This window comes from Coptis chinensis, chromosome 2 (assembly GCF_015680905.1).
Source record: "Coptis chinensis isolate HL-2020 chromosome 2, ASM1568090v1, whole genome shotgun sequence".
Classification (NCBI taxonomy): Eukaryota; Viridiplantae; Streptophyta; class Magnoliopsida; order Ranunculales; family Ranunculaceae; genus Coptis; species Coptis chinensis.
Window position 1 is genome coordinate 91,317,323 of NC_141457.1, and position 25,638 is coordinate 91,342,960.

Sequence of the window (25,638 nt, forward strand, 5' to 3'; positions counted from 1 at the left end):
AATTTCATTATCATCTCCAATCATTATCATCTAAAATTTTCAATGTTTTATTTTATTTTTTATTTTATTTTTGTCTCATTTTCTTTTAGTTATTTTCTAGTTAATGGTAGTTCACTCAGTTATTTTAAAAGTCAACTCTTGTGAGTATTTTTTTTAAAAAGATTGCGAGCCAGTTTATTATTTTGGAATTATGTCTTATGCACCTACTTTATTCTCCATTGGATTGATCTTACGTTGTTCGAGTAGTATGTTCTGTATTCTCTAATTTCTATATTCTGAGGACATGATATAATAACATGTAAACACATTTAAAATCGTTAGGTCATTTATAAGTTTTAGACCAGGTTATTTTTTTTGTAGATATGATTTCCTAATTATTCTAAATATTGTCACAAATAATTTAAAATTTATAAACTTGCCAAATATAGTATACAAAATTGTGAAAATGAACGGTTCATAATTAACCAAATTTCTTAATTTGTTGACTATATTCGATGAGATTACATGTTTCGGATTTGAATAATTTTTTGTGACAATGTTTAAAATAATTGGAAGATCATATATACAAAAAATTAGCCATAGAAATGCCGTAACAATCATTAGTTTGTTTACATATTTTTGTAATATATCTCCCTAGAACCCCTCCCTACATATTACAGATATAGCTATTCTCTTTTTTCTATAGCGTAATTGACAATGAAAAATGTGGTTGTGTATTTTCTTCCTATATTAGGTATATGGCCCGAGTCAAGGAGCTTCAACGACGAAGGATTTGGGCCTGTTCCACAGTCATGGAAAGGAATTTGCCAAGCTGGAGAGTCTTTCAACTCCTCTCATTGTAATAGGTAATTTCTTCATTGCAATGAAAAGTAATCTGTTTATCTTACAAATTGTTATGAAACGAATATATGTAGTATCTCTTGAGCTTAAGATAGTCCTAACTTACCGGGAAAAAGAAAAGAAAGATAGTAGTACATGTAGAGTTTAAAACCCTGGTATTGATTGATATGTAAGTTTATTATCATGTCACGGTGATTTGAATTTTTCTACAGGAAAGTTATAGGAGCAAGATACTACCTCAAAGGCTTTGAATATTTCTACGGGCAAATAAATAATAGTTTTGAGTACCGATCACCCCGGGACTTTGACGGCCATGGAACCCACACCTCATCCACCGCTGGAGGCCGAAAGGTTGAAAATGCATCAGCCTTAGGTGGATTTGCAAGTGGCACAGCTTCTGGTGGAGCTCCACTTGCTCGTCTTGCCATGTACAAAGTATGTTGGCCATTAATAGACCCTATTCAGAAAAGAATAACCGGTGATGATTGTGTCGAAGCCGACATGCTTGCAGCAATGGATGATGCCATCGGTGATGGGGTTGATGTTCTTAGTATATCAATTGGATCATATAGTCAAATTAATTTCTCAAGTAATGGAATTGCAATTGGGGCTTTACATGCAATCAAAAAAAATATTGTGGTTTCATGTGCTGCTGGAAATGATGGGCCTGGTGCTGGTACCGTGTCAAATCTTGCTCCATGGGTCATCACTGTTGGTGCTAGTAGTATTGACAGAGATATTTATTCATCTCTGGTGTTGGGGAATGGCATTAAGATCGAGGTAGAGTTATTTTGATCACATTCATGATCCATCATATTTATCAAACATCTGTCATATTGCTTTAATTACTTTACGAATTACAAAGTTCTTCTACCCTAAACTTTGGGCGATCAGACCGGAGATCATTTATAATACAAGGTAATCTGTAACAATGAATTTATAATTTTTGTTTGGATCAATTTCAGGGTCATTCTAGAAGTCCACACGAGCTGAAGAAGGAAATGTACCCTCTAGTTTATGCTGGTGATGTAATTGAACCCCATGTACCCAACAATTCTAGTGTCGGGTAAGTCAAAGTAGTTGTTTGAGTAACTCAATTTCTCCATTTATACACACAAGTTTTGTTATTGTGAGTAGTTCTACTCAGACTCCCTCAGTAATGATTCCTGTTATTTAAAGCCCCCTTTTTTTGGCTAAATAGGACAGAATTTCATAACAGTTAAATGTATAGGGTGTAGAGAAGTTCAGTAGCACAGATTGCTCTAACTTCCACTGTTTCATCTCAATCAAACTTATAATAGCTTAGATCTAGCATTTCCTACTGACATATTCATGGTGGTTTGTCGTGGTACAAAGTGGCCGAAGTGCATACAGGTGAAGTAATTCATAAATTAACTGCCTTGTCGTTTGAGAAATTGACCTCCCTCCACGCGTTGGTTATTTCGTAATTAACAATCTTCTCTGGTGATTGCTTCCACCTTGATCGCATTTGCCATTGGACTGCACTAGTATTAAAAGCCCGTAGCCGTAGCAACAGAGTCAGTCTCCAGTCTCCACCCAAAGTGTAGTACGTCCAAATCCCCTTCACTGCTTCCTCCAAACTTTCCGAAATTGCAATACACTCAGCTATAGAGTTTCCAATCCTCTTACCACTTCAAATGCAGATTTCACGTACTGAAAATTGACCTTTTATGTCCCTTTTTTCTGTCAAATAACTTTCCGCTCCTCCACAACATATGATTCACTAACTTTGATATAGCCATATACTTCATGTGTTCATCATATTGTTGTTGGGGCATGTTGCTGTTTTATTTGGCAATGAAACTAATCACTATTTTCCCTTTTACTCTTATAGGCAATGCCTTCCAGGTTCCTTATCGCCAACGAAGACAAATGGAAAAATTGTATTTTGTATGAGAGGAGTTAATCAGTCTAGGATTGATAGAATTGAGAAGGGAGTGGAGGTGAAAAGAGCAGGCGGTGTTGGTATGATATTAGGGAACAATCCAGAGGTTGGAGAGGGAAAACCTTCTGATCCCCATTTCCTTCCAGCAACAGCAGTTGGAGCTAAAGATGCAGCCACAATTCTCAACTACATTAAGTCTTCCAACAATTCAGTAGCCCAAATTAATCCAATCGTGACAACTTTAGATATTAAACCTGCGCCAACCATGGCAGCTTTTTCCTCAACTGGTCCAAATTCCCTTGTGGCAGATACTCTCAAGGTAAATAATGTTATAATGGCATAGTATGCTTCAGTTATGAATGTTAACAATGAAGGTATTGATGTTTATTGGACATGACAATTATTTTCGTGCAGCCGGACATTACAGCACCTGGAATGGAAATATTAGCAGCGTCGAACGAGAAAGCATCTCCTACAGGTTTGGGCTATGATCATCGATATGCGAAATACATTTTTATGTCTGGGACTTCAATGGCATGCCCCCATGTAGCTGGTCTAGCGGCGCTTGTTAAAGCAGTTCATCCCACCTGGAGTAGTGCTGCCATAAGATCCGCTCTCATGACTACAGGTAACCAAATTTATACGTTTGTTTGCATTAGAACAATATATTCTATAGCACTAAATTTCAAGGAATTAATCGGATATTTTCAAAAACTTTTGCAGCAACATTGAAAAATAATCTTGGTAAACCCATAACTACAGCCTTTGGAGAGGTTGCAAACCCATTTAACTTCGGATCCGGTCATGTTCGGCCCACAAAAGCCTCAGATCCTGGCCTTGTATATGATGCTTCCTTCACAGACTACCTTCTTTACTTGTGTAGTATTAGAGACCAGAACGTTGTTCCCTCATTCAGCTGTCCAAATGTGCCACCCTCAGTTCACGATCTCAACCATCCATCTTTGGCAATTTCCAATCTCAAAGGTACCGTTATAGTGAAGAGGACTGTTACTAATGTTGGTGGCGAAAAGAGTGTGTACAGAGCAACTGTCAAGCCGCCAGATGGATTTTATGTCAAATTAAGCCCCAACATGTTATATTTTAATGACGTGGGCGAGAAACAAAGCTTCACAATAACGGTTAAAGCAAGTCTCAAAGAAAGCAATAGCACTATAGGAGGGTATTCATTTGGGTCATACACATGGAAAGATGGGATCCATGTGGTGAGAAGTCCAATAGCTGTATCTTAGATGGTAGCGGTATCTCAGATGGACAGAAAGATGGGTAATACAACTGTGATTCATGTAAAATAATTTGGAACATGAATATATATATATACATCATGCACGTGCGTGCACGTCTTAACCATATGCCACTGAATCGGAAAATAAATTTCCTAATAAAAAAACAAAGAGGAGGTCATCCTTTCTAATCTCACAATCAAATCATTGAATGAGGCCCTAGAAATAATTCAAACTGGAACAAAAATTAGATATATGACATATTGACATACCAAGTGAAAATAGAAAGTCAACAAATGGCACACATGAACAATAGGCAAATCAATATCAGAAATTCAATTTTTTGTATGCAGAAGAAATCATAGTTGTTCGTAACATTAAGAAGAAATTACCCATTCGAACTTCAAAAATTAAGAGGGAATAAAAATAAATTACACATGAAGCTCTAAATTGCAATTCCATGCTTGGGACCTTGCAAACAAATTCCTCATTTAATATCTAGTTCAAACCAACAAAACTTCTCCTCCGCTTGGTTGAAATAAAATCTTGCTCTATCAATCTGAACTTTCATGAACTCTCTTTACCCATCCGAAACTTTCCTTGAAAAAACATCTTCGTCACACAATCCAAATTGTGTAAGATCATCTTGTAGAAAATATAATTTCTCTCTTAAAATACTGTTAAGAGAAGTAAAACAAAGTTAATGGGTAGAATGGTAGGATTAATATAAATATTGCTACAATCAAGTTGTAAGGATAGTGACGGATTGAGTGAATCTCATAGGAACAACAATATTATTGAGAATGCAGGGATATGGATAATATGAGATTAGTGATATTTTAGTAAGTTTTGGGATTTTTTATGAGTAAGTTTTGTCAAGCATGAGTCTAGTCATAACACTTTCCAATGTTTTATGTGTCTTGCTTTTTACAATGCTTTCACCTGTGTCATTCCAACAAAGACATTGATGCTTATGAGATAGCATGCTAATATGTTTGAACTGCACATGTAATAAATTAAGAGAACATCATTACGCGGTTTAATTATCTGATCACCATATGTCAGAATCTGCTTCCTTGGCCTCCATTTGTTTGCCTGAAATCCAGCAAAGACTTTATAACCTTTGTTTGCCTGAAATCCAACAAAGCTTTTATAGCATTGATACCTGGTACAATACTAAACCATTTTCCTTTTTCATCATAGCTTGTACAACATCAATTTCTAGAACTTGAAGTGAATAACTTTACATGTGTGACTGTATAGCACACACAAATGCTTAGGACATTGCGACCCTTATGTTTAGTAATGACTATGGTGCAGCTCTACATGTCCACAGAGAATGCTTCCTAATAACCAGAGCCAAATTTTTCGTTATGCAGACAATAACTATAAACACAATGTGTTATAAACCAATGTGTTATCTGTTACAAAGACTCAGCAAGTTTATGAGGAAATGAGAGGGAAGAAATTTACAAGAATCTTCCACTATAATATAATGATTCTTATGTGCATAAGTTGTGCCCTCATATTTAAACACGGTTGTTTATTGTAAGTAGGACAATTTACAAAATCAGGGAGAATGTGTCAAAGAAACACTCCACCTCAACACGGTTGGTAGGTAGCTGTTTCTCGTCATCCTCGAATATCTAACCAACTTTTGAAAAGGATAAAAGGAAAAATAACACGCCCTGAATAAATATAAACGCTAGAAGAACTACTAAATCTGCTAGAACTCTCAAAAAAACAAACCAACACCTGACAAAACAATTTCTTTGTGTGAAACATAAACAGTATACCATTCGAAGCATAAACATGAAATACAAAAATGAATGAAAGATTGACTGTATACTTTCTTATGTTACCGTTACACAAATAAGCATCCATAAACTGAGCACACAAACGACAATCTCCATCCAACGCAAATCTCAAAAAAATTCCTTGAAGACTTTTAACGTTTCTAACTTACCCATGTTCCAAAACAAACCTTCATTAATTCCACTGTCAAATAACTTATTAATCTATAATCACAACAAATTGCAGAACTACTAAATTGAACACATTACGAAATCTAACTAATAGATCAAAATACAATTTATTATTATAATGAATTTAAAATTTTCAAAAAGAAAAAAAAAATAGTTTAAGACTTTAACTAACTGTTTCTAGAGGAGTAGGATAGGGCACAACTGCAACATAATTTTTAGTTTGCAAGTTGTAATGCGGTGAATAAACTTTGAGTGCTAGCACTAACACACCTATCCCTGAATACATCATTACAGATTAGCCAATAGCCTAATATTTAGGCAAGGAGCAACTCTGGTGCCTACATACCATATATTTTTTCATTTAATCACATGTCCACTAAATCATTCATAGAGTACATAAGCATAACCAAGGTAAATCAAACTCTATATGTCAAAGGGTGAATTGTTAGTCCATGTTTACACTTAAGTAGCTACTTAAGTTAACTTAAAATAAGTACGTACGTAAAACTTTCACCTAAGAAATGAATTCAAACCTAATTTTTTGTGGTTATGAAGCACTCACCATAATGATTATCTTCCCAAAATTTTAGCTCATTTAGAAACCTCTAACATAGATAAAAATTGTTGTCATCTTTAAAAAGAAATCTAATAGTCTAGAAATGTTGAATTTTTGTAATTGTTTTTTGTCAATGTTAGAGGTTTCCAAATGAGCTAAAATTTTGTAGAAATGATCTTAATATTGAGTATATCATATCTACAAAAAAATAGGTTTAAATTCATTTTGTAGGTGAAGTTTTACTTACGTACTTATTTCAAAAAAATTCCTTTATATATATATATATCTTATATATAAAACGGATACCAGATTTCCCAATTAGTTCCCGTATTCCCGGTTTTACACCAAAGTTTTTAATGGGAAGGGTACCGGAAAGTTAGACAGCCACTTTAGTTTTGCTCTTCACACAAAGGGTAAAATCGTAAACACACTTTGCCCTTTAATTCACTTAAATTACAACCGAGAAACACTAAACAACAGACGTACCATTTCACAAAATGGAAACAAATCACAAAACGGAAACAAATAACTGCCACGCAAATTATCTTCAACGCTTTTCATCATCATCCCGACTCTCCTCATCTTCCGAAACTCACTCACCACAAATTATCTTCACTGTTTGTTTTTTGATTATTCATTATTTTGGTTCGTTTTGTTTTACTGAACCGAAATTGTTCTACATTATCAATCTCTCTTATGGCATCGGTTCAATTCATTTTCATTTAGTCACTCTCCAGTCCCAATGTCAGAGGTATGTTTTCAACCTTCGCGCTTTCCAAATCAGGGTTTGCAAACAACTATGATTCGTTCTTCAAATCAAAAGGTCTGGCTGTCTTTTTCTTTGGTTTTCTTACTATCGTTTGTCGATCTTCTCTTTTTTTTTCCGTTGGTTTTACATTGCCATAATTTAGTATTTTATTTTCTTTCAGATTAACTATTCTCTGGCGATTTGGATTTTAATGTTGTTTGTCCTTCATCTTGCAGACGGCAGAGCGGGTTGTTGGAAATGGATCTTTTGGAGTTGTCCGTTCTCTTTGATATCATGCTTTCCACCCTTTTTCATGTCAGGCTAAATGCTTAGAATCTGGAGAGACTGTGGCTATAAAGAAGGTTTTACAGGACAGACGATATAAGAATCGTGAGCTTCAGTTGATGTGTACAATGGATCACCCAAACGTTGTTTCATTAAAGCACTGTTTTTTTTTCTTCCACCAGTAGAAATGAATTTTATCTCAACTTCGTAATGGAATAAGTCCCTGAAACTGTCTACCGAGTTCTTAAGCACTACTCGAACATGAATCAGAAGATGCCACTCCTCTATGTGAAACTCTATACATACCAAGTATGTAGTTCCCTTCTTTTTCATATTTTTTTTATTATAGTACTTTGATAGGACACTATGTAATTGATGAATTTATTTCAGATCTTTAGAGGGCTAGCATATATTCACACTGTACCTGGTGAAGCCACAAAATCTTCTGGTAATTACTCTCTCAGTGTTATGAGATGTATTGTTTAAGTTTTCTTCTTTTGGAGCAGGTTGATACTCATACCCATGACGTAAAGCTTTGTGATTTTGGAAGCGCAAAAATTCTGGTATAGACTTCTTGCATTTTCTTACCGTTGTTCTCTTAATAATATTTTCATTGCGGAGCTCCATAAGTCAAAAATTATCTAAATATCTGCAGCGGAATATGTATATTTATATTGTGGAGAATGGAGATAATTTCTGCTTGCACTCTTACTTGGTAGTAGTGTATCACTGTATTGTTTCTCTTATAGTCATTTGTGGTCTTTTATGGCCTCATTTCATCCAGCATACTTTTATTTCTATCAAAATGTTCATTACGAGAGACGGTTTAAAAATTTCTCGACTCTGGTATGTAAAGAAAGATCCCTCGGTGCTTTCTCTTGCCAGGTCAGCACCTCACACCCGGAGCAAGCTACGTAGTTATGCCTTACGCCTGATATATCTAATGTTTACCATTTAGCAACCCCCTGATATATCTAAGTATCATTTCACCCCTTGGTGTGCATGTTTAGCCATCACCGTTTGATTACGTATATTTCATTTGGTTAGTGACTCGTACAGCTTAGTAAGCTTCTAGACTCTAAACTTATTAGTACTAGACCGGAAGTAAGATATGAGAAAGAGGTTTGGAATTGTTTCGAGAAGAAAAGGAAAAGTTAGAAGCTTCGGAAGATCATTTTACTACGGGGAAAACTCAGTATCTATGAATTGAGGGCAAGAAATCAAGAGAGGGTGGGTTATGTGGCAAAAAATCAAAAGAGAAATGGGATACATATTGTTTTAAGAAAAGAAAAGTTAGAAGCTTTGAAAAGTCATTTTGGTATAGAAAAGATCTCAGTATTATGACTTTAGGGCAGGAAATCAGGCGCAAACGAGCTATGAAGTGTGAGTATAGAATGAAAGGAAAATACAAGGTATTGATGTGGTTTAGGTTCCAGTAGACCTTGCTCTTGGAGGTTTGGCACTAGCCTAATCCCTTGAAATTACAGCCCAGGCTAGGGCCAGACCCACACTTTCACCAATTATGTTCCCTCGTTGATTTTTGGATTAGTTCCCGTATTCCCGGTTTTAGGCCAAAGTTTTAAATCCAAAGGGTACCGGAAAGTTAGACAGTCACTTTCTTTTTGCTCTTCGCTAAAAAGGTAAATTGATTAATTACATATTCTCGGACTAATAAAAAAAACTTTAATGGAACAGACACACCGTTTCGCCGATATTCCTAATAGAAAAACCAATTGTTCGTTATCTTCTCCAAAAAACGCACCGATTGGAGTGTACCAATTTCACGAATAAAAACAATGCTCTCTTCTCTCTCTCTCCTTCCAAGTTTCAATCTAAATTCCATGGCGAATAAATTCACCGTGGGTGGGTTTATTCTTCACGAATCACGAGTATATTCTTTGGTTCGTTTAATTTGCAGATAGCTGCAGAAAACTCCTTTTCTTAGAAACAGGTTTACTTACCTTTTCTTTCTGTCCCGTTCACTTTTAATCGTTTGAGAAAATGCAAGATAAATTTCATCCTCACTTTTATGTTTTATTTGGATCGGTTAAATTCACTTTGTCAATTACAGGTTGCTGCTGGAGTACTTCATTACATAAACACCGCCGGGTATGCTTCAGAATATTTGTGGAATCTAAATATTGTTTGTTTTTGTAAAACTTTATTTTCGTTCAGAATTGTTGTCTTCTTTTTCACTCCTTTTTGTTTTTGATTTTTTTTTCCACATTTTAATTAATTTTCCAGTTAATTTTTTTATTCCAATTTAAGCCTTCAAAGGGAAAAAAAAATGAATGAAAAGGCATTACTAACTTACTACATTCTTTCAAAAATAAAAATAAAATTTACTACGTACTTTCCATTTCAAACACTTTAGTTGGGTCCTGAAAAATGTATTCACTTTGAATTTGGTTAAATGGATTCATTGTTGGTATGACATTTAGCCCATCCATATTTCTTTTGTATGAGATTGATTGTATGCGACATTCACCTGTTTTTGTATGTGACCTTCTCACCTTCAATATATGCGGGGAAAAAAAATATGTGTGAATTTCTTAGTATGTCGTTCATAATTGAGATAAAACATAATTGCCTTCCATTTTATCTCCGTTCTACTTTAGTTCGTCGTGGTTCAAAGGATGCAAAAGAACAACACAATGCTCAAATCAATGTTACTAACGCGAAAGCAGACGCCGACAAAGAATGCCACATATGCTCAACAAATTAAAGGCAAATCAATCAATCCATTGTCAATTAACGTGTGAAAGGTATTGATCTCACCTGAAACTATCCACACTTATTTGTCTTATTTTTTATTTTTCTTGGTTGTTGTCATCTGTTTAATTATATAAGGGTGTACTACACCTACTGCTACAACTCAATCAATTGATGACACTTATTTGTCTTATTTTCTATTTTTCTTGGTTGTTGTCATATGTTTAATTATATAAGGGGTGTACTACACCTTCTGCTACAACTGAATCAATTGATGATAAACAAATCTCATTTGATACTTCTCTGACTTCTTACTATTTTGATACTTCTCTGACTTCTTACTATTTTGATACTTCTCGAACTACGCAATTTTGATTAACAATTACTGATGGATAGACAACTCTTTCGTCTTTAAATTTCATTTTTAATCTTCATGGCACATGTTGAACTTTGGTTTACGTCTATTTTAGAGGGACCTCACTTTAGAAGATCCTTGCATTTTGTGCTTATTCCTAATAAATTAGATGACCCATTTATTTCGCCTTTTATATTGTTTTCTTTTTTTAGTATCTTTGTACCTTATAGAATGTCAGAGTTGTGTTTTTGAACATAACAAGTTCAAAATCTCATCTAGCAAAGCATTTTGAGGTAGTAAATGAGTGTTTGTTCGAAATTTGTGTTTATGTTGTCCAAGAACCACAAATTTAAATCTTTTGATTCATTAGTCTTTGAACTGTTGGATGAAATATCTTTTTTTCCGCAATGCACTGGTTTTACCGAGCTTTTTAAGTTCATTGCTGTGGTTTAAACATGTTTGGTTCTGTTTTTGGAAGGGTGTAGTCCATGTTTTGATCATGTTGTTTCTATTTCGTTTGTTAATATATATCTGAGATATTGTTATTTTTCAGTATAGAAGAGAGAGAGGCTCTGTAGTTTCACTCACCTTAACTAGGAAACTTCTACTCTGTTATATCTTTTCCTGGTGACTTGCAATATAACATCTCCGCTGCATCTTCAAGCTCTGTTATATCATTTTCTGGTATATCTCTGCTGCATTAGTTGCTCCAGATTCTGACTTAAGTTTGCAATGTTTTCTCTTTCAGAAACTTGGTGAAAGGGAGTCTCAAGATCAAAGTCGATAAGAGGAGTTTCTTCTGTGGCACTCCAGTTTTCCGTTGTTCCTTTTTCTTTATTTGTTGGAATTCCTTTTTCTTTATTTGTTGGAATGTAACCCTATCTGCTGCATTCTTTTTCAACTTTCATTGATGGGATTGGCATTAGAACATAGATAAATGGCTCCTGACTCGAATATTCTAAAATACTTTTACTATGATTATTTAGCTTCATTGGAAGTTTTTTGTATGTAGTTTTGATTACTCTTTCACAGTTAACTACTCATTCAATTTAGTCATCTATTACTCTCTACTCAATTTGTTTCTTGATTGACCGTGAGTTTCCTGGATGAGGTGACTTATGATTCAGCTTAATCTCATAAGTAGATGTAATATATATCCATGAACAAGAATCATATCTAAACTTCATGTCCCAAGTTGAGCTGATATGTTTTGAATCTGCCAAGTGTAATGTAACAATAGTATAGAATTGGAAGCAAGTGTTTAATAGGCATTTCAGCCAAAAATCTGTGGTATTTGCAGTATTACATTTCTTTGCTATGCATCTCTAAATCTAGAAAATCTTCCGGATATCTATGTCGAAAGCAATTAAAAACACAAATTTGTTTTACAAGTCCTCAGATATGGGCGCTTTTAGCTTCAACCCCAAGAATTAGATTAGAGGTACCTCCTGTGGCAAAGCATCCCAAAGATGATAGGATCGGCCAAGTTAGAGAAACGAAGTCCTTAAGCCTGGTGTCCCAGACCTCGCAAAACTGGAGAGGCCAGTTGGGAGGCTCAATGGCTTCAGTTCCAAGTCCGGTTGCCCTGTCCTTTGATCCTTCGTTCTGGTTCTCCTTCCAGTCAGTGACATAGGCGGCAACCCTTCGAAATTTTTTTGGTTCTGAATGATTCCCACACCTGATACTTACAGTGGTTTATAACGATGGTGCTTTGAGGCGAATTGAGGTACCTGTACCTCTGCTCAAGTGGAAGTGGTGAACTACGTTCACTGTCTTCAGTACACTACTCATAATGCTTTCTCCCCAAGGTTGCTACACATTGACAATTGTTGCCGGATTTGCTTCAGGTTACTTACATTGTTATAAGGTCACTTACATTTCCATTATATACAATTAATAAGGAATATGCGACCTGTCAATGAGTTTGTTCTTTTTGCGATTTCTTCTTCAATTTTTTTTTCTTTAGAGGTTCATAGATGTAAGGTGCGTGAATCAGACATTTGGCATGGCAGGAGTGTAAACGGATAAAATGTTATAAACCTAGAAGCACTACTCTAATTCAGTTTTTTCTTTTTGTCCTAGAACTTTGACATGTTCGCTTAGTTATTTCTTTTTATTTCTACCATCCTTTCTTTCATATGTCGAATATCCAATTTCCTTTTTTTTTAGGACAGAAAAATTTGCAACATATTTAATATTGTTCAGAATTGAGTAGCAGGGACAACTAAGTTGGTAGATACAAAGGCCCGTTGATTAAGGTACGGTGTCGAACTCATTGCAAAACTTTAGTCTACCAATCTCACTGGCAGTGTTAAGGATTTTGGAGGACCCGATGGATTCCATTTGGGATTCATGGCAAGGAAACAAAGGACAGAGGCGTCAATTGGATGCAATATTAGAGTTTTCTATACCAGTCCAAAAAAAAATTTTTATGAAGACCACTAGCATTTTTCACAGTACACCAGTCTGTATTATGGATGTTTCTATAATCAAATTGTTTCTATAATCATTTAGGCATAGAATAGTGAGTATGCACAATGGGTCAGGCTTTTAATGCCTCTGCACTCCTTCGCTATGCACTCTGCACCTGTTGCTAACTACTCATTACACTTAATTTGACTCTCAAAGAACCAACATTCCATTGCATTATGTTAATCAAGTTGAAGCCCGAAACCTGCCAAAGTACTGCATGTTGAGTTGGGTGATAATAACATTTTCAGAATGGGGACCAATAACCAATGCAAGAATTGATCAAAGGACTATGCGACTAATGATAGGATGAAACATATGTAATTTAACGTCGCGACTAGCAGCATCCATAATTTCTTCCGTTTGTCGCCTCTATACAAACAATTTGAAAAAATCATCACTCCATCATTTGATTCATTCAATCTCTATATACATGAAATAAGATCCACATTATATTGAAAGCTTTTAAATGGTAATCTTGCCATATAGACATATTCCAGTAGCTTTTATTTACACATTCAATTCACTCTACATATTATTTCCGACTTAATAGATCTATAGAACAAATATTAACAGTGTCCAATGTATTTTTTTCTTATTGTTTCTCAATATACTCGTTTCTAAATATATAAAAAAAAATTGGCATTTATTAGCTAGCTACAATTTCTTTCTCTGTCCAAGCTACCTGTTTGTTTAAGCCGACAAAGAAAAAATAATAGATGGATTCGCTATATCATTTTGAAGACAATGATAAAAAAAAGGTTATTCTTCTTGCATTTTTTTTGAGATATTTTATTCTCCAGTGTAGAATAGCAATTATGTTGCACAACATGATATAATATTTTTATATCTTACAGGTAACACACTCATATGAATCCAACAATATTCCTCAATCACAAATAAATGCTCGACAAAATAATTACACAACCAGTAGCACCAAGGTTAACTTCATCAACATAATACCTATTTTTTTGGTAAATTAGTTTGTGGCATATGCACTAATAATTATATATTGACTAAATTACAGGCGGTTAAATACCTATTCGAATATATTTATTCGCAACATGGAAGAACAACAAAAATCGAATTGAACAGAGAACACAACTAACGTGTTTCTTATTTACATGTTATATAATCGACCTGTATTAATTTAAAACATGTTACATAATCCATTTTTTTTTTCTTTTCTTTTTTTTCGATCCATTCAAACATATGTAATTTGCTACTATTCTAATTTACATAAGTTCATGCCTTTAATTTTTTACACCCCCATTTTCTTTTCTAGCACGTGCAATGCACGTGCCCATTTACTAGTATATATAAAGGAAAACCATTCACATATTACGAAGGGCCAAAATCTAACTACACCAACTCATATATATATAAAGGAAACCATTCATATATTGTTCCAGTTTCAGTTTTGAATTGAAAACTATTAAAGACTCCATTATCTGCTCAAATAGATTAATCATTTACCAATGTTGAATACACATTTAAGCCATTGATGGGTATACGTACTCTTATATAATAATCTTGTTAAAGTTTCCAATCCCAAGTACCAAATATCAGTAAAAAATACCAATTGTAAAATAGAAATAAACATGATACCAATTACAAAACAAAAAGTGTCGAAAACAATACCTGACTGGACTCACTGGTTGGAGGATTACATCCCCATAGACTTCCACTATTTTCTTCAATTAAACGAACATTTCCTTTAAGATATAAACTCTCATTTCTGCATAAACAAGGAAGTAAACGACAATTGCTGCTACATAAACCCATTAACATCCATTCCTCCGTTCACCCCATTTTCCAAATCAACAGAGAAGCTTCGGAGCTACTTACAGCAGAAAAAGCAGACCTCCTATCTCCAATGTTTTTCTTGAATCGCTACACCCATGAATATTTGTTTAGTTTAATCATTCTTGCTCACTATGTATACAACAATTGCGTCACACCACTGAATGTTACTGAAAATTATAAATCAATCAATCACACCACAACAAATAAAAACATACAGGCGAACAAAGAAGGAGACCGCAGAGAGAGAGAAAGAGTTTATTTCATAAATCAAACTCAATAAGCTTCCACAATCAAAATCACCAAATAGCCGTTATACACAACCCCGTTAACAAACTGGCAACTCTTGAGCAGATTAATATGATAGAAATAGAGATGGGGAGGAGAGGAAGCTTGAGCAGAGAGACAAACCCTGGAGACGAAGAGAGAAAAAACCGAGAAGCGTAGAGAAATTTCTGGTAGGAGCGAAATGACAAAACTACCATCATTTGTTAGGTGAGAAATGACAAAAATGCCCCTGTGACGTACGTAAAAACTACTATTCATCGACCTCCATATTTTTCTAATATAGTAAGATATATACATAAAGATTTGGAAAATGAAAAAGATGGAGAAGTACATAGGAGATGAAGATTGAGTACATACAGTACCTATCTTTGGGAAATGCAGGGCCGGCACATGACTTTTTGTTAGCATTTTTGTGGGTTTTACAAAAGCCCAATTTCAGAGCCCCCACAATTTCAGGGCCGGCCCTGAATGCAACTAAAAATAGGTAGACCATTCTCACAAGTGCACCCAAAAAAAAAATGAAAAACAAACAAACATCATTTATATCAAGTAGCAAACATGTATATGGAGCAATCCCTTGTAACTCATTGACAAACTGGAGATGGCCCAGCTCTTAGGAAGAAGAAACCAAACATGGAAATTGATAGGAAAGCAAATTATCAACGAATAGATGTACTAAATAATAACACTGTTTATGAGAACTCCGGCCTCAATTTTTGTACCAATGAAGTTAATTTTGATCAACGTTACACATAGTGAATCTATTCTATGGTGTCAGTCATTTCATTCCGCATGAAAAATGTAGCATCAGTTATTTCAACGTTAATTATTGCAAAAAAAAAATGTTAAGAATAAGTTCAGCCCATCCACTAGTTACTTTTTTTTTTCGTTAATAAATCCACTAGTTACTTGGTTACACATTACAAGTTCAGCCCATCCACTAGTTACTTGGTTACACCTTATGCAACCTTATGCCCATAGTTAAATTTTACTGAGTTTGGGCCTAAAGCCCACAGTTTCAGTATAATTATGGATAAAAGACACCTGGTTTTTTATTTATGTGTAAAGCCCATCCGGTTGACTTTTGAGTTAGATTACCACTTTGCCCTTTAAGACAAAACAAATAACGCCAAATATGAAACCCGGCTTAACTTTCTCATGTGAACTTTGTCTTGAAATTTTGTGAAATTTCAATCGGTAATTTTGTCCTTAAAATTTCCTATTGATTTCTCTCCCGAAATTTCTCCCAAACACTGCAACATGGATGTCTATTAATATTACAACAACCACTGTCAACTCCCACTGCAACATGAATATTACATTGTCAACTATACTGCAACATGGATGTTGCACTATCTATTACTATCGCAATAAACACTAACATGAATGTTGCATCATTAACTATATCGCAACGTAAATGTTGCATCGCCTATTACTATTTCAACAACTACCGCAACATGAATATTGCATCAAACTCTACAAAGAACATGGATATTGCAATTACTACCGCAACAACCATTATCAACTTTCATCATGCGATATAAATGTTGCACTATTAACTCTTTTATAACAACATGGATGTTGCACCGGTATTACTACTTGCAAGAATCACCACCGGTAACTCCTATCGCAACATAAATGTTGCAGACTCGGCAACTCTACTACAACATGAATGTTGCACTATCAACTCTAATGCAACATGGATGTTGCCGCCTATTACTATTGCAATAACCACTATGAACTCCCATTTTGTTATGGATGTTGACCGACAACTCTCTACTACAACATGAATGTTACATTTGTTTACTCAACTGCAACATGGATGTTGCATTGTCTATTACTACTGCAACAACCATTGTGAAACTCACACTACATACAAGTCATTTTATTATACTCACACTAATGGACATACTTAGTAGAAAGTTTGTCGCAGAGATATGGATTAAAACGGTGACAGAATCAGTTGCAGTATTAAAGGCTCCAAACATGAGACATTCTACAAATGACAATTTGTGCATGAGGAAGGTACTTGTAACAAAGCGTGGTATTAGAAAAGCAAATTAAAAGCTTGATTTTTTTTAGTATAAAACAAAAAAAGATATGTTAGCTTATCTAAGAACAAGAATGTGTTTTTTATAGAAGTATCAGGATCACCAATTTTCTCGAGGATGACTCCTACAATTTCATACAAATTTCCATGGTAAATAAGTTTTACTTGCAAAAGATTATCCAAGACTGGCGCAACGCAAGACCTCACTTTTGGCTCCTTATCTGAAATGCATTCAAATGCGTAGTAATCAAATTATCACATATATTAACAAAACCACTTTCTTCATAATGATTTTTTTTATGAAACTCACATCACCCTTTACAATTACCACAACCTTGCAAAAGCTATGAACCCATTGCGGGGCTTCTAATTTAACCTGAGGAGAAGAGAAGCATGGAGAGACTTAACAAGGAACATGTTGTACTTCTTTAAATACTCAATAGCCAAATTAGAACCTACATTCTTGGAAGAATAATGACCGACAAACTTTTTCAAAGATCAAGACCAAAGACGGGTCTTCTTGCTTAAATTTTTTCTTACAAAGAACATACTTAAGAGTTCAACTTTACAAAGCTTGTTTAAGGTCCTTAAAACACTGACTTGAACCTCAATACAATCTTGAATTGGTAACTCGAAAGGATCAAGCTTTTTAAGAATACTAAATGCCATTTTCATTAATCTCTCGCTATAGCACGCCGCAACCTATGGCTGGCCCAACAAGCTCCAATCACCACTTCCTAAGGAAACATTGCCCAACAAGACCTTCAAATCAAACTTAAACACGAATTAAGCTCTTTTTCAAAATCTAAACTTATTTGAACCAGCAACTTTAATAGTTCTAGCTTCTCAATCAATGATGAAATCGACTATTCGACAACTTCATTACTCCCATGTTTAAGCAAGAACAGATACGTAGCTGCACAACCCCTTGTCACAAGGTGATTCGGATGCAAACGCAAATCTAACGTCTAACAATAGTATTTTCACCACGGTAAATGGAAGAATACCAAGCTTTTGTAAAAGAAAGTAAATGAAAATACCATGGATCTCAAATGCATCCTTTACTATACTCAATTATCAAAAATTGACAAAGATGCGAAAAACAGATCTAGAAAAATTACCTCAAACTTACGATCTCTAAAAGAAGATCTCAATAACAAAGTCAAAAGAAAAGAATGAAATCATGACCGCAAAATCTCATTAAATCACAAATCACGATTTCAAACTCAATAAAAGAGTGATCTTTTCGAAGACGAAGTTACACTAAGAACTAAATAGGTAAATTGAGAAGAATTGAGAAGAAAAGGGTAAATTTGGTATTATAAAAATCTCTAATTACCTTATTCCGCAATTTAACGTGGTCAGACATTTTTAATTCATATCTAAAAGAAGCGGGTGGGCTTTAGCCGTAATTCCAAAAGTCAATGGATTTTAGGCTAATAAAGACTGGAATCAGGGTTTTTATCCCAGTTATATGTAAATTTTAATTTATTTCCTATGCCTAAAGCCCTAAATGCCTAATTGTCCGGAATGATCGGTATTTCACGAAAATCACTTCTATAAAGTGAGAGTTTTTCAACTCTGAGATCTTTGTTTGACAAGATTTATGCAAGTCACATCTCGATCACGTACAGATCAATATATATTTGGCCACCTCTAGCCATTTTTATAATCTTTTTCCCCCTTTGTATGGTCAATTATGTTATCTTATTAAATACTCTAATCACCTTTCAAATTTACCTTTAGTGGAAGCAAGGATTGGTATTTTCAAACTTGAAAGCTTGGAAATCATATTAGCCAGCTGGGACACCTTACTGAACAAGAAAAACACCAATTAGAAAAGAAGCCAAATTTATTGGAAATCATCGATTTTATTGGAATTCATTTAATTTGATCTTCTAATTAATTCTCTTACTCAATATACCATCTCAGAATCATTAGTCTGATTTTCCGTTCATTTTAATCCTACAATAAGGTTAATGATATAACCATGGTTTATCAAATACGTGACGAACACAAGTTAACAAATGTAGAGCTTGGATTGTAATGAAGCCCTACAAAATAAATATTGTTCAAGTTCGGCCAACTTTGATCGAGCCAAAAACAAATCGATTCATTTCGCATTCCGAAGACCAACAACTAATGGTTAACACGCAGTTTAATTGACCAATAAATTAATGTTCCTTATATAAGTTCTAAAGGAGGAAAATCAGGAAAATCTAACTATTTAAAGCCACTAGGATAAAATGAGCAAGGCCAATTATAGGATCTGCAACTTTAAGAATGGAAGTAAACCTCAACATCTATCCTTCCATTTGTTAGATGCATCTTTTTCCTTACTCAAAAGTTATAAAACCCAATCACAAGTTCATTATAGTTACCACTGTACGCACGACATTCTTTTGCCATTTTACCAATGAAGAATTTGTTTCTTCTTTTTCTTCCCTGCTCGTTTTTCTTCCTCTTTTAATTTCATGTGACGAACGACATGTGTATATAGTATATTTCGGAGAACACGATGGAATAAATTCCCTTCAAGAGATTGAAGACATTCATCATTCACATCTCTCCTCAGTTAAGAAAAGTGAAGAACAAGCTAGAGCTTCTATTCTATATAGTTATAAGAATATCAATGGCTTTGCTGCCTTGCTTACAGCAGATGAAGCCAAACTCTTATCAGGTATTCAAGTATTAATTGTAATCCAGCTTCTCTAATAAGACCAGGTTGAGGGATCAAATCCCTACAGCTGCATGTGCTCTTCCACCATTCATGTCCATCGAGATAAACACTGAAATCTCGAGATTGACACGTTGGCAAGGGATCCAACCGGTTTATAGAGGAGCTCGTCTAGTTATTATAAATAGTTTTCAGCTTGGGTTCCCTCAAACTTCTGCTACCTAACAATGGCCTCACAATACACCTCGAAAGTATTTAAGGACATTTGCTAGAAGTGTCGCCCCATACATTTTTTTCTCCTTTAATACTTCTTCAACGTGGAAGACGCTGCAAATACTTTCTGGGTCGATCTCTGTATTAATTAGCGATGTTTGCTTTACGCCTCAAAAGCGTTTCTATAAGCTTTTGTGACAATCTAAAACGTTCTTAAATGTCTCTTTCTTGTAGTGATGGTTTGTTATTATTACAGAAAAGGATGAAGTGGTATCAATATCTCAAAGCAAACCAAATACATGGTCTCTTCAGACTACAAGGTCATGGGAGTTTATAGGTCTTCAAGGGGGAATGGAATTTGGCAGAAGTGTTGATAGCGAGATGAGAGGAAACCTTTGGCAAATGGCCAACTATGGGAAGGATGTCATTGTTGGTCTGCTAGACTCTGGTAAGTAAGTTCAGAAAAAATAAAAATGGCTGTTTGTTTTGTTGATGCTCGTTCAAATATTAGAACCTGCATACCATAAACTTCACCAATTTTTTTAAGAAACTCTGTATACCATAAACGCTTATTCCACCCATCATGCATACTTCCACCCCTTTGCTGACTGCTACCTCTAATGCACAAACAATAGTTTCACTCTCAGTAATGTAGTTCGTTTTCACCCCAATCAATCAAACCAAACTTATACAAATTTCAGAAGGACCTTCTTACAAGTGAGCCAACTTCACCATTTTATTATTTTTAATTTGGAAAAAACAATAAAATGTTAGCCCTTTCATAGTTATCATGATAATTGACAATACAATCTCTGTGACCTTCAAATAATAAATTTTGTTGACGACATTATATTTTTTTTTGCAACACCTAGCTAGTTGATGAATATTATTACAGTGAATATTTTTTGAATTAGTTAATATCATCTAAAGTTGCATTTGGCAAAACACAAACATTAACCGGCATGGTTGCAAATTTTGAAATAGCAGAATGTGCCTGCGTACAATTGTTGAAACACTGACAAGTTGGCTGGCTATTTGTTCTTTGGCGATATTAGGTATATGGCCCGAGTCAAGAAGCTTCAACGACGAAGGATTTGGGCCTGTGCCAAAGTCGTGGAAAGGAATTTGTCAAGCCGGAGATTCCTTCAACTCTTCTCATTGTAATAGGTAATTACTTCTTGCAAAAAACACCTAATTACATCATTAGAATGACAAGTAACATGTTTAAACAAAAAATCCTATATATGTAGGCATGTAGCCCTTAAATACACGAGCTAGTGAGCTACGCACATACACTAGGCACGAGCTACGCACACAGGCTAGGCTAGTCCTTGTAATAACATAGTTAAGAGTTGTTAAATTATGGTACGTACTGACGTGGTCCTGGACTCGTGACAACCTGATGGGAGCATGTTGGGTAATCGTTATGCATGTTTGGGAGTACATCTTAAATTTGAGTTGCACAGTGATATCTGATGGATAATGATATTGTTAAGTTTACATGTGCTAGCAGATATTAATTTTAATTTTCTTGTAGTGTCTCAGCTCTTTAGTCATCAGATTAGTAATCCTACATACGCAGTTCAACGCGTAGTCAATTTATATAAGAACTGATTATCATGTCATGGTGATTCTGGATATTTTGACAGGAAACTTATAGGAGCACGATACTACCTTAAAGCCTATGAACACTACTACAAACGATTGAATAAGAGTTTAGACTACCGATCACCTCGTGATAGTGACAGCCATGGAACCCACACCTCATCAACCGTTGGAGGTCGAATGGTTGCAAATGTATCAGGCCTTGGTGGATTTGCAAGTGGCACAGCATCCGGTGGAGCTCCACTTGTTCGTCTTGCCATGTACAAAGTATGCTGGCCAATACCTACTGATGGGTCCCAGGAAAAACTTGACACTTGTCAGGACGCTGATATGCTTGCGGCAATTGATGATGCTATCGGTGATGGGGTTGATGTTTTGAGTATATCAATTGGATCAGATGGGCAACTTAATTTCACGGACAGTGGAATTGCAATGGGGGCTCTACATGCAATCAAGAAGAATATTGTGGTTGCATGTGCTGGTGGAAATAATGGGCCTGATTCTGCTACTGTATCAAATCTTGCTCCATGGTTCATCACTGTTGGTGCTAGTAGTATTGACAGAACAGTCAGTTCACCCGTTGTCTTGGGGAACGGCATGAAAATCAAGGTAGAGTCGTTTTCTTTCATTACATTAAATAAATATGTTGTGTCCACGATCAAAGTCAAAATAGTTATCCTTGACGTTGAGTGTATAATTTGATTTGCATCAATTTCAGGGTGAATCTGGAGCACCAGACAAGCTAAAGAAGATAATGTACCCTTTAGTTTACGCCGGTGATGTAGTTGAACCGTTTGTGCCTAAGAATTCTAGTGCAGGGTAACGATTGCTCTAGCTTGTTTTCAGTTTACATTTTAACTTGCAAGCAATAAGTAGTCCTACAAAAAGGGGGAGGTTTTCGAATAACTGAACATCTTGAGTAAAGTCAAGTAAATGTCAACTTGGGAACTAATTACAATATCTCTTTTGCTCTTACAGACAATGCCTTTCAGGTTCTTTATCACCGAAAAAGACAAAGGGAAAAATTGTACTATGTATGAGAGGAGAAGGATTGAGGGTTGCAAAGGGAGAGGAGGTGAAAAGAGCCGGGGGTGTTGGTATGATCTTAGGGAACGGCCCCTCGAATGGAGATGAACTAACTGTAGATGCCCATGTCCTTCCAGCAACAGCCGTTGGAGCTAATGATGCAACCACAATTCTCAATTACATTAAATCTTCCAACAAATCAGTTGCCCAAATTGATCCAGCCGTCACACTTCTAGATGCTAAACCAGCACCTTCCATGGCAGCTTTTTCCTCAGTTGGTCCAAATCCCCTTGTACCAGACATTCTCAAGGTAAATTGTGCCATAAATGAATATATAATGGTATCACTAACAAACAATTTTCAAATTATGTATTGCTCCATTTATGTACTGTAATATGCTTTATTAATAATTGGGGTGATGTAGTTTGGACATAATAGTTGTTTATGTGCAGCCAGACATAACAGCACCTGGACTGAACATAATAGCAGCATGGAGTGAGGTAGTATCTCCTACAACTTTGGATTCGGATCATCGAGCTGTGAAATATAGTTTTGAATCCGGTACTTCAATGGCATGCCCCCATTTAGCTGGAATCGCCGCGCTTGTCAAAGCTATTCATCCCACCTGGAGTAGTGCTGCCATAAGATCTGCTCTCATGACGACAGGTAACCTAATTGATAGGCATAGGCAACAAATACTACATTTTAATGAAGCCAATATGATATTTTCTTGATTTGTGCAGCAACATTGCGAAATAATCTGGGTAAAGTAATGACTACTGAAGAGTCCGGAAAGGTTGCAAACCCATTCAACTTTGGTTCGGGCCACGTTCGGCCCACAAAAGTCTCAGATCCAGGCCTTGTATATGATGCTTCCTACACAGACTACCTCCTTTTCTTATGTAGTATCGGCATCAAGGGAGTCGATCGTACCTTCCACTGTCCAAAAGTTTCACCCTCAGTTCACGATCTCAACTATCCGTCTCTGGCAATTTCCAAGCTTAATGGTTCCCTGAAAGTGAAGAGAACTGTTACTAATGTTGGTGGCAAAAAAAGTGTGTACATAGCAAGTGTCAGGCTGCCACGGGGATTTTCCGTCAAATTACACCCAAAAAAATTATACTTCAACGATATCGGTGAGAAGCAAAGCTTCACAATAACGGTTAAAGCAAAAGGAAGTAAAAAAGAAAGCAATAGCACTACAGAAGAATATTCATTTGGATCATACACATGGAAAGATGGGATCCATGCAGTAAGAAGCCCCATAGCACTATCTCGGGCATAAATCTTATTTTCAAATTTCATGAAACTTGGTCGAGAGGCCCTTCTGTCGTCAATCCAAACAACTTTTTTACTGGGAAATTGCATGTACGTTTCTCCAATGCAGCTAGGTAAAATGTAGGTTTGAAACATGAAAACACAGAATTTTTCGATGTTGTACATATGGAAATTGACTACATATTACTGCCTTTCATTTTTTAGTGTTTGGTTATCATATCATACCTTTTTTTTTAAAAAAAAAAGTTATGGGTTATGGCCGACCCAAACCTGTATTTCTTAACATCTATCAACTATTACACCTCTGGCATCCTCGTCAATTATTACATGTAGGTATGACTGAAGTTTAAACTTCTGAATTCTTGAGCATGTCCTTTAATTGCTTTCAAGATGTTCTGGCAGTACCAAGGTGTATCTTCTTGTTCTTTCAGTATGTTTATAGCCCTCATAGAGTCTGAACCTACCTTGAGATGTTGGTTTCCAACCATTCTAGCTGCTTGTAGCCCTACTTCAATGCCTCTCAGTTCCTGGTACAGTATAGACCTATGTTTTGACCCTCCATGGTACATGATGACCATATTTCCATCAGCGTCCTTGATAATGCCCCAAATCCAGCATATTGAGGTTGGAGAGTACCATCAGAGTTGAGCATAAAAGCATTCGGAGGTGGCTTGATCCACTGACATGGGATAATAGTTTTGGCCTTCATCAACTGCACTTGTAGCCCCATCTTAGTACATATTTGTCTTGTACTTGCCGTGTCTGTGCCAGTCTTGATCTCCTTCTGCAAGTAGACTTTCATCCTGCCAATAATATCATTTGCAACCTGCTGAGACGAGTGCTGTTTGTGCTTGAATCTCCTACAGTTTCTCTCATTCCATATTGCATATACCATTGCACAAGTCACTGTTGTCACACCCCGAATTTCGACAGAATTCGGAAAAACAATATTTGTTCCCGACTCTTCGATCTTCGAAGTGTCACGCACTCTCAACTCCCAAAAACTCATAAACAGTTTAAATCACTACAAAAAGAACGACTTTACCCGACTGACTATGGTTGTCGCGAAAGGTATTACCCGACAGACCAAAACTGCCGCAAGGCCGTCGGAAAATGCTCGGTCGACATAGGCTATCGGGGTTGAAGATCTTTGCCGACGGACATTCCTACTGTTAATAACCGTCGATATGCGGTACAAAACCGTCGGATAGTTCTTCTTTTCAAAGACCGTTATTCCTCGCCGCTAAAACCGTCGGGATATTCCCTCTTGTTAAAACCGTATAGTTCTGGCTATGAACAAATTTAGACCGACTATCACCAGCCGTCGGATATGCCAGCTACTAGCCGTCGGGTAGTTTGCTATTAGACAGTTTTTATCCGTCGGGTATTAGTTCTTTATTTAAAAAAATATATATTTCTTATAATAATTGTTTCAGGTATCCCAACATTACATTCTTTCCTGCACCAATTACATTCTTGCAAGTTCCTACTCAAATGCTACAAACGCTAATGTATTCATAAAGAAACAATGTGTTCATAAAAAAAAACAAGAATAAGACATGTCGTTCACTAAGTATACATATTACTTCCTTCAGAAACCA

General features: G+C 35.7%; 2 protein-coding genes and 1 long non-coding RNA gene across 4 annotated transcripts; all 3 read left to right on the forward strand.

Moving 5' to 3' along the window:
- Nucleotides 1-654: 654 nt before the first annotated feature.
- LOC147518895 (subtilisin-like protease SBT5.6) lies at nucleotides 655-4,116 on the forward strand. The gene is made up of 6 exons (XM_086594811.1): nucleotides 655-845; nucleotides 1,053-1,620; nucleotides 1,806-1,906; nucleotides 2,696-3,065; nucleotides 3,161-3,374; nucleotides 3,470-4,116. Exons 1-6 carry the CDS (start codon nucleotides 697-699, stop codon nucleotides 3,994-3,996), a joined length of 1,929 nt encoding a protein of 642 aa, XP_086450937.1. The 5' UTR covers nucleotides 655-696; the 3' UTR covers nucleotides 3,997-4,116.
- Nucleotides 4,117-7,123: 3,007 nt separating this feature from the next.
- Nucleotides 7,124-11,698, forward strand: LOC147518896 (uncharacterized). 2 transcript variants are annotated; one of them, XR_015211922.1, is made up of 7 exons: nucleotides 7,124-7,253; nucleotides 7,513-7,870; nucleotides 7,952-8,009; nucleotides 8,068-8,124; nucleotides 9,633-9,670; nucleotides 10,180-10,326; nucleotides 11,377-11,698. It is a non-coding gene; the product is annotated as an uncharacterized LOC147518896 (long non-coding RNA). The 2 variants fall into 2 exon arrangements; XR_015211923.1 differs by lacking the exon at nucleotides 7,124-7,253 and having other exon boundaries at nucleotides 7,521-7,874.
- Nucleotides 11,699-19,533: 7,835 nt separating this feature from the next.
- On the forward strand, nucleotides 19,534-24,233 carry LOC147518897 (subtilisin-like protease SBT5.6). Its single transcript, XM_086594812.1, has 8 exons — nucleotides 19,534-19,918; nucleotides 20,385-20,576; nucleotides 21,184-21,295; nucleotides 21,778-22,342; nucleotides 22,452-22,552; nucleotides 22,712-23,069; nucleotides 23,212-23,425; nucleotides 23,503-24,233. Exons 1-8 carry the CDS (start codon nucleotides 19,561-19,563, stop codon nucleotides 24,042-24,044), a joined length of 2,442 nt encoding a protein of 813 aa, XP_086450938.1. The 5' UTR covers nucleotides 19,534-19,560; the 3' UTR covers nucleotides 24,045-24,233.
- Nucleotides 24,234-25,638: the final 1,405 nt, after the last annotated feature.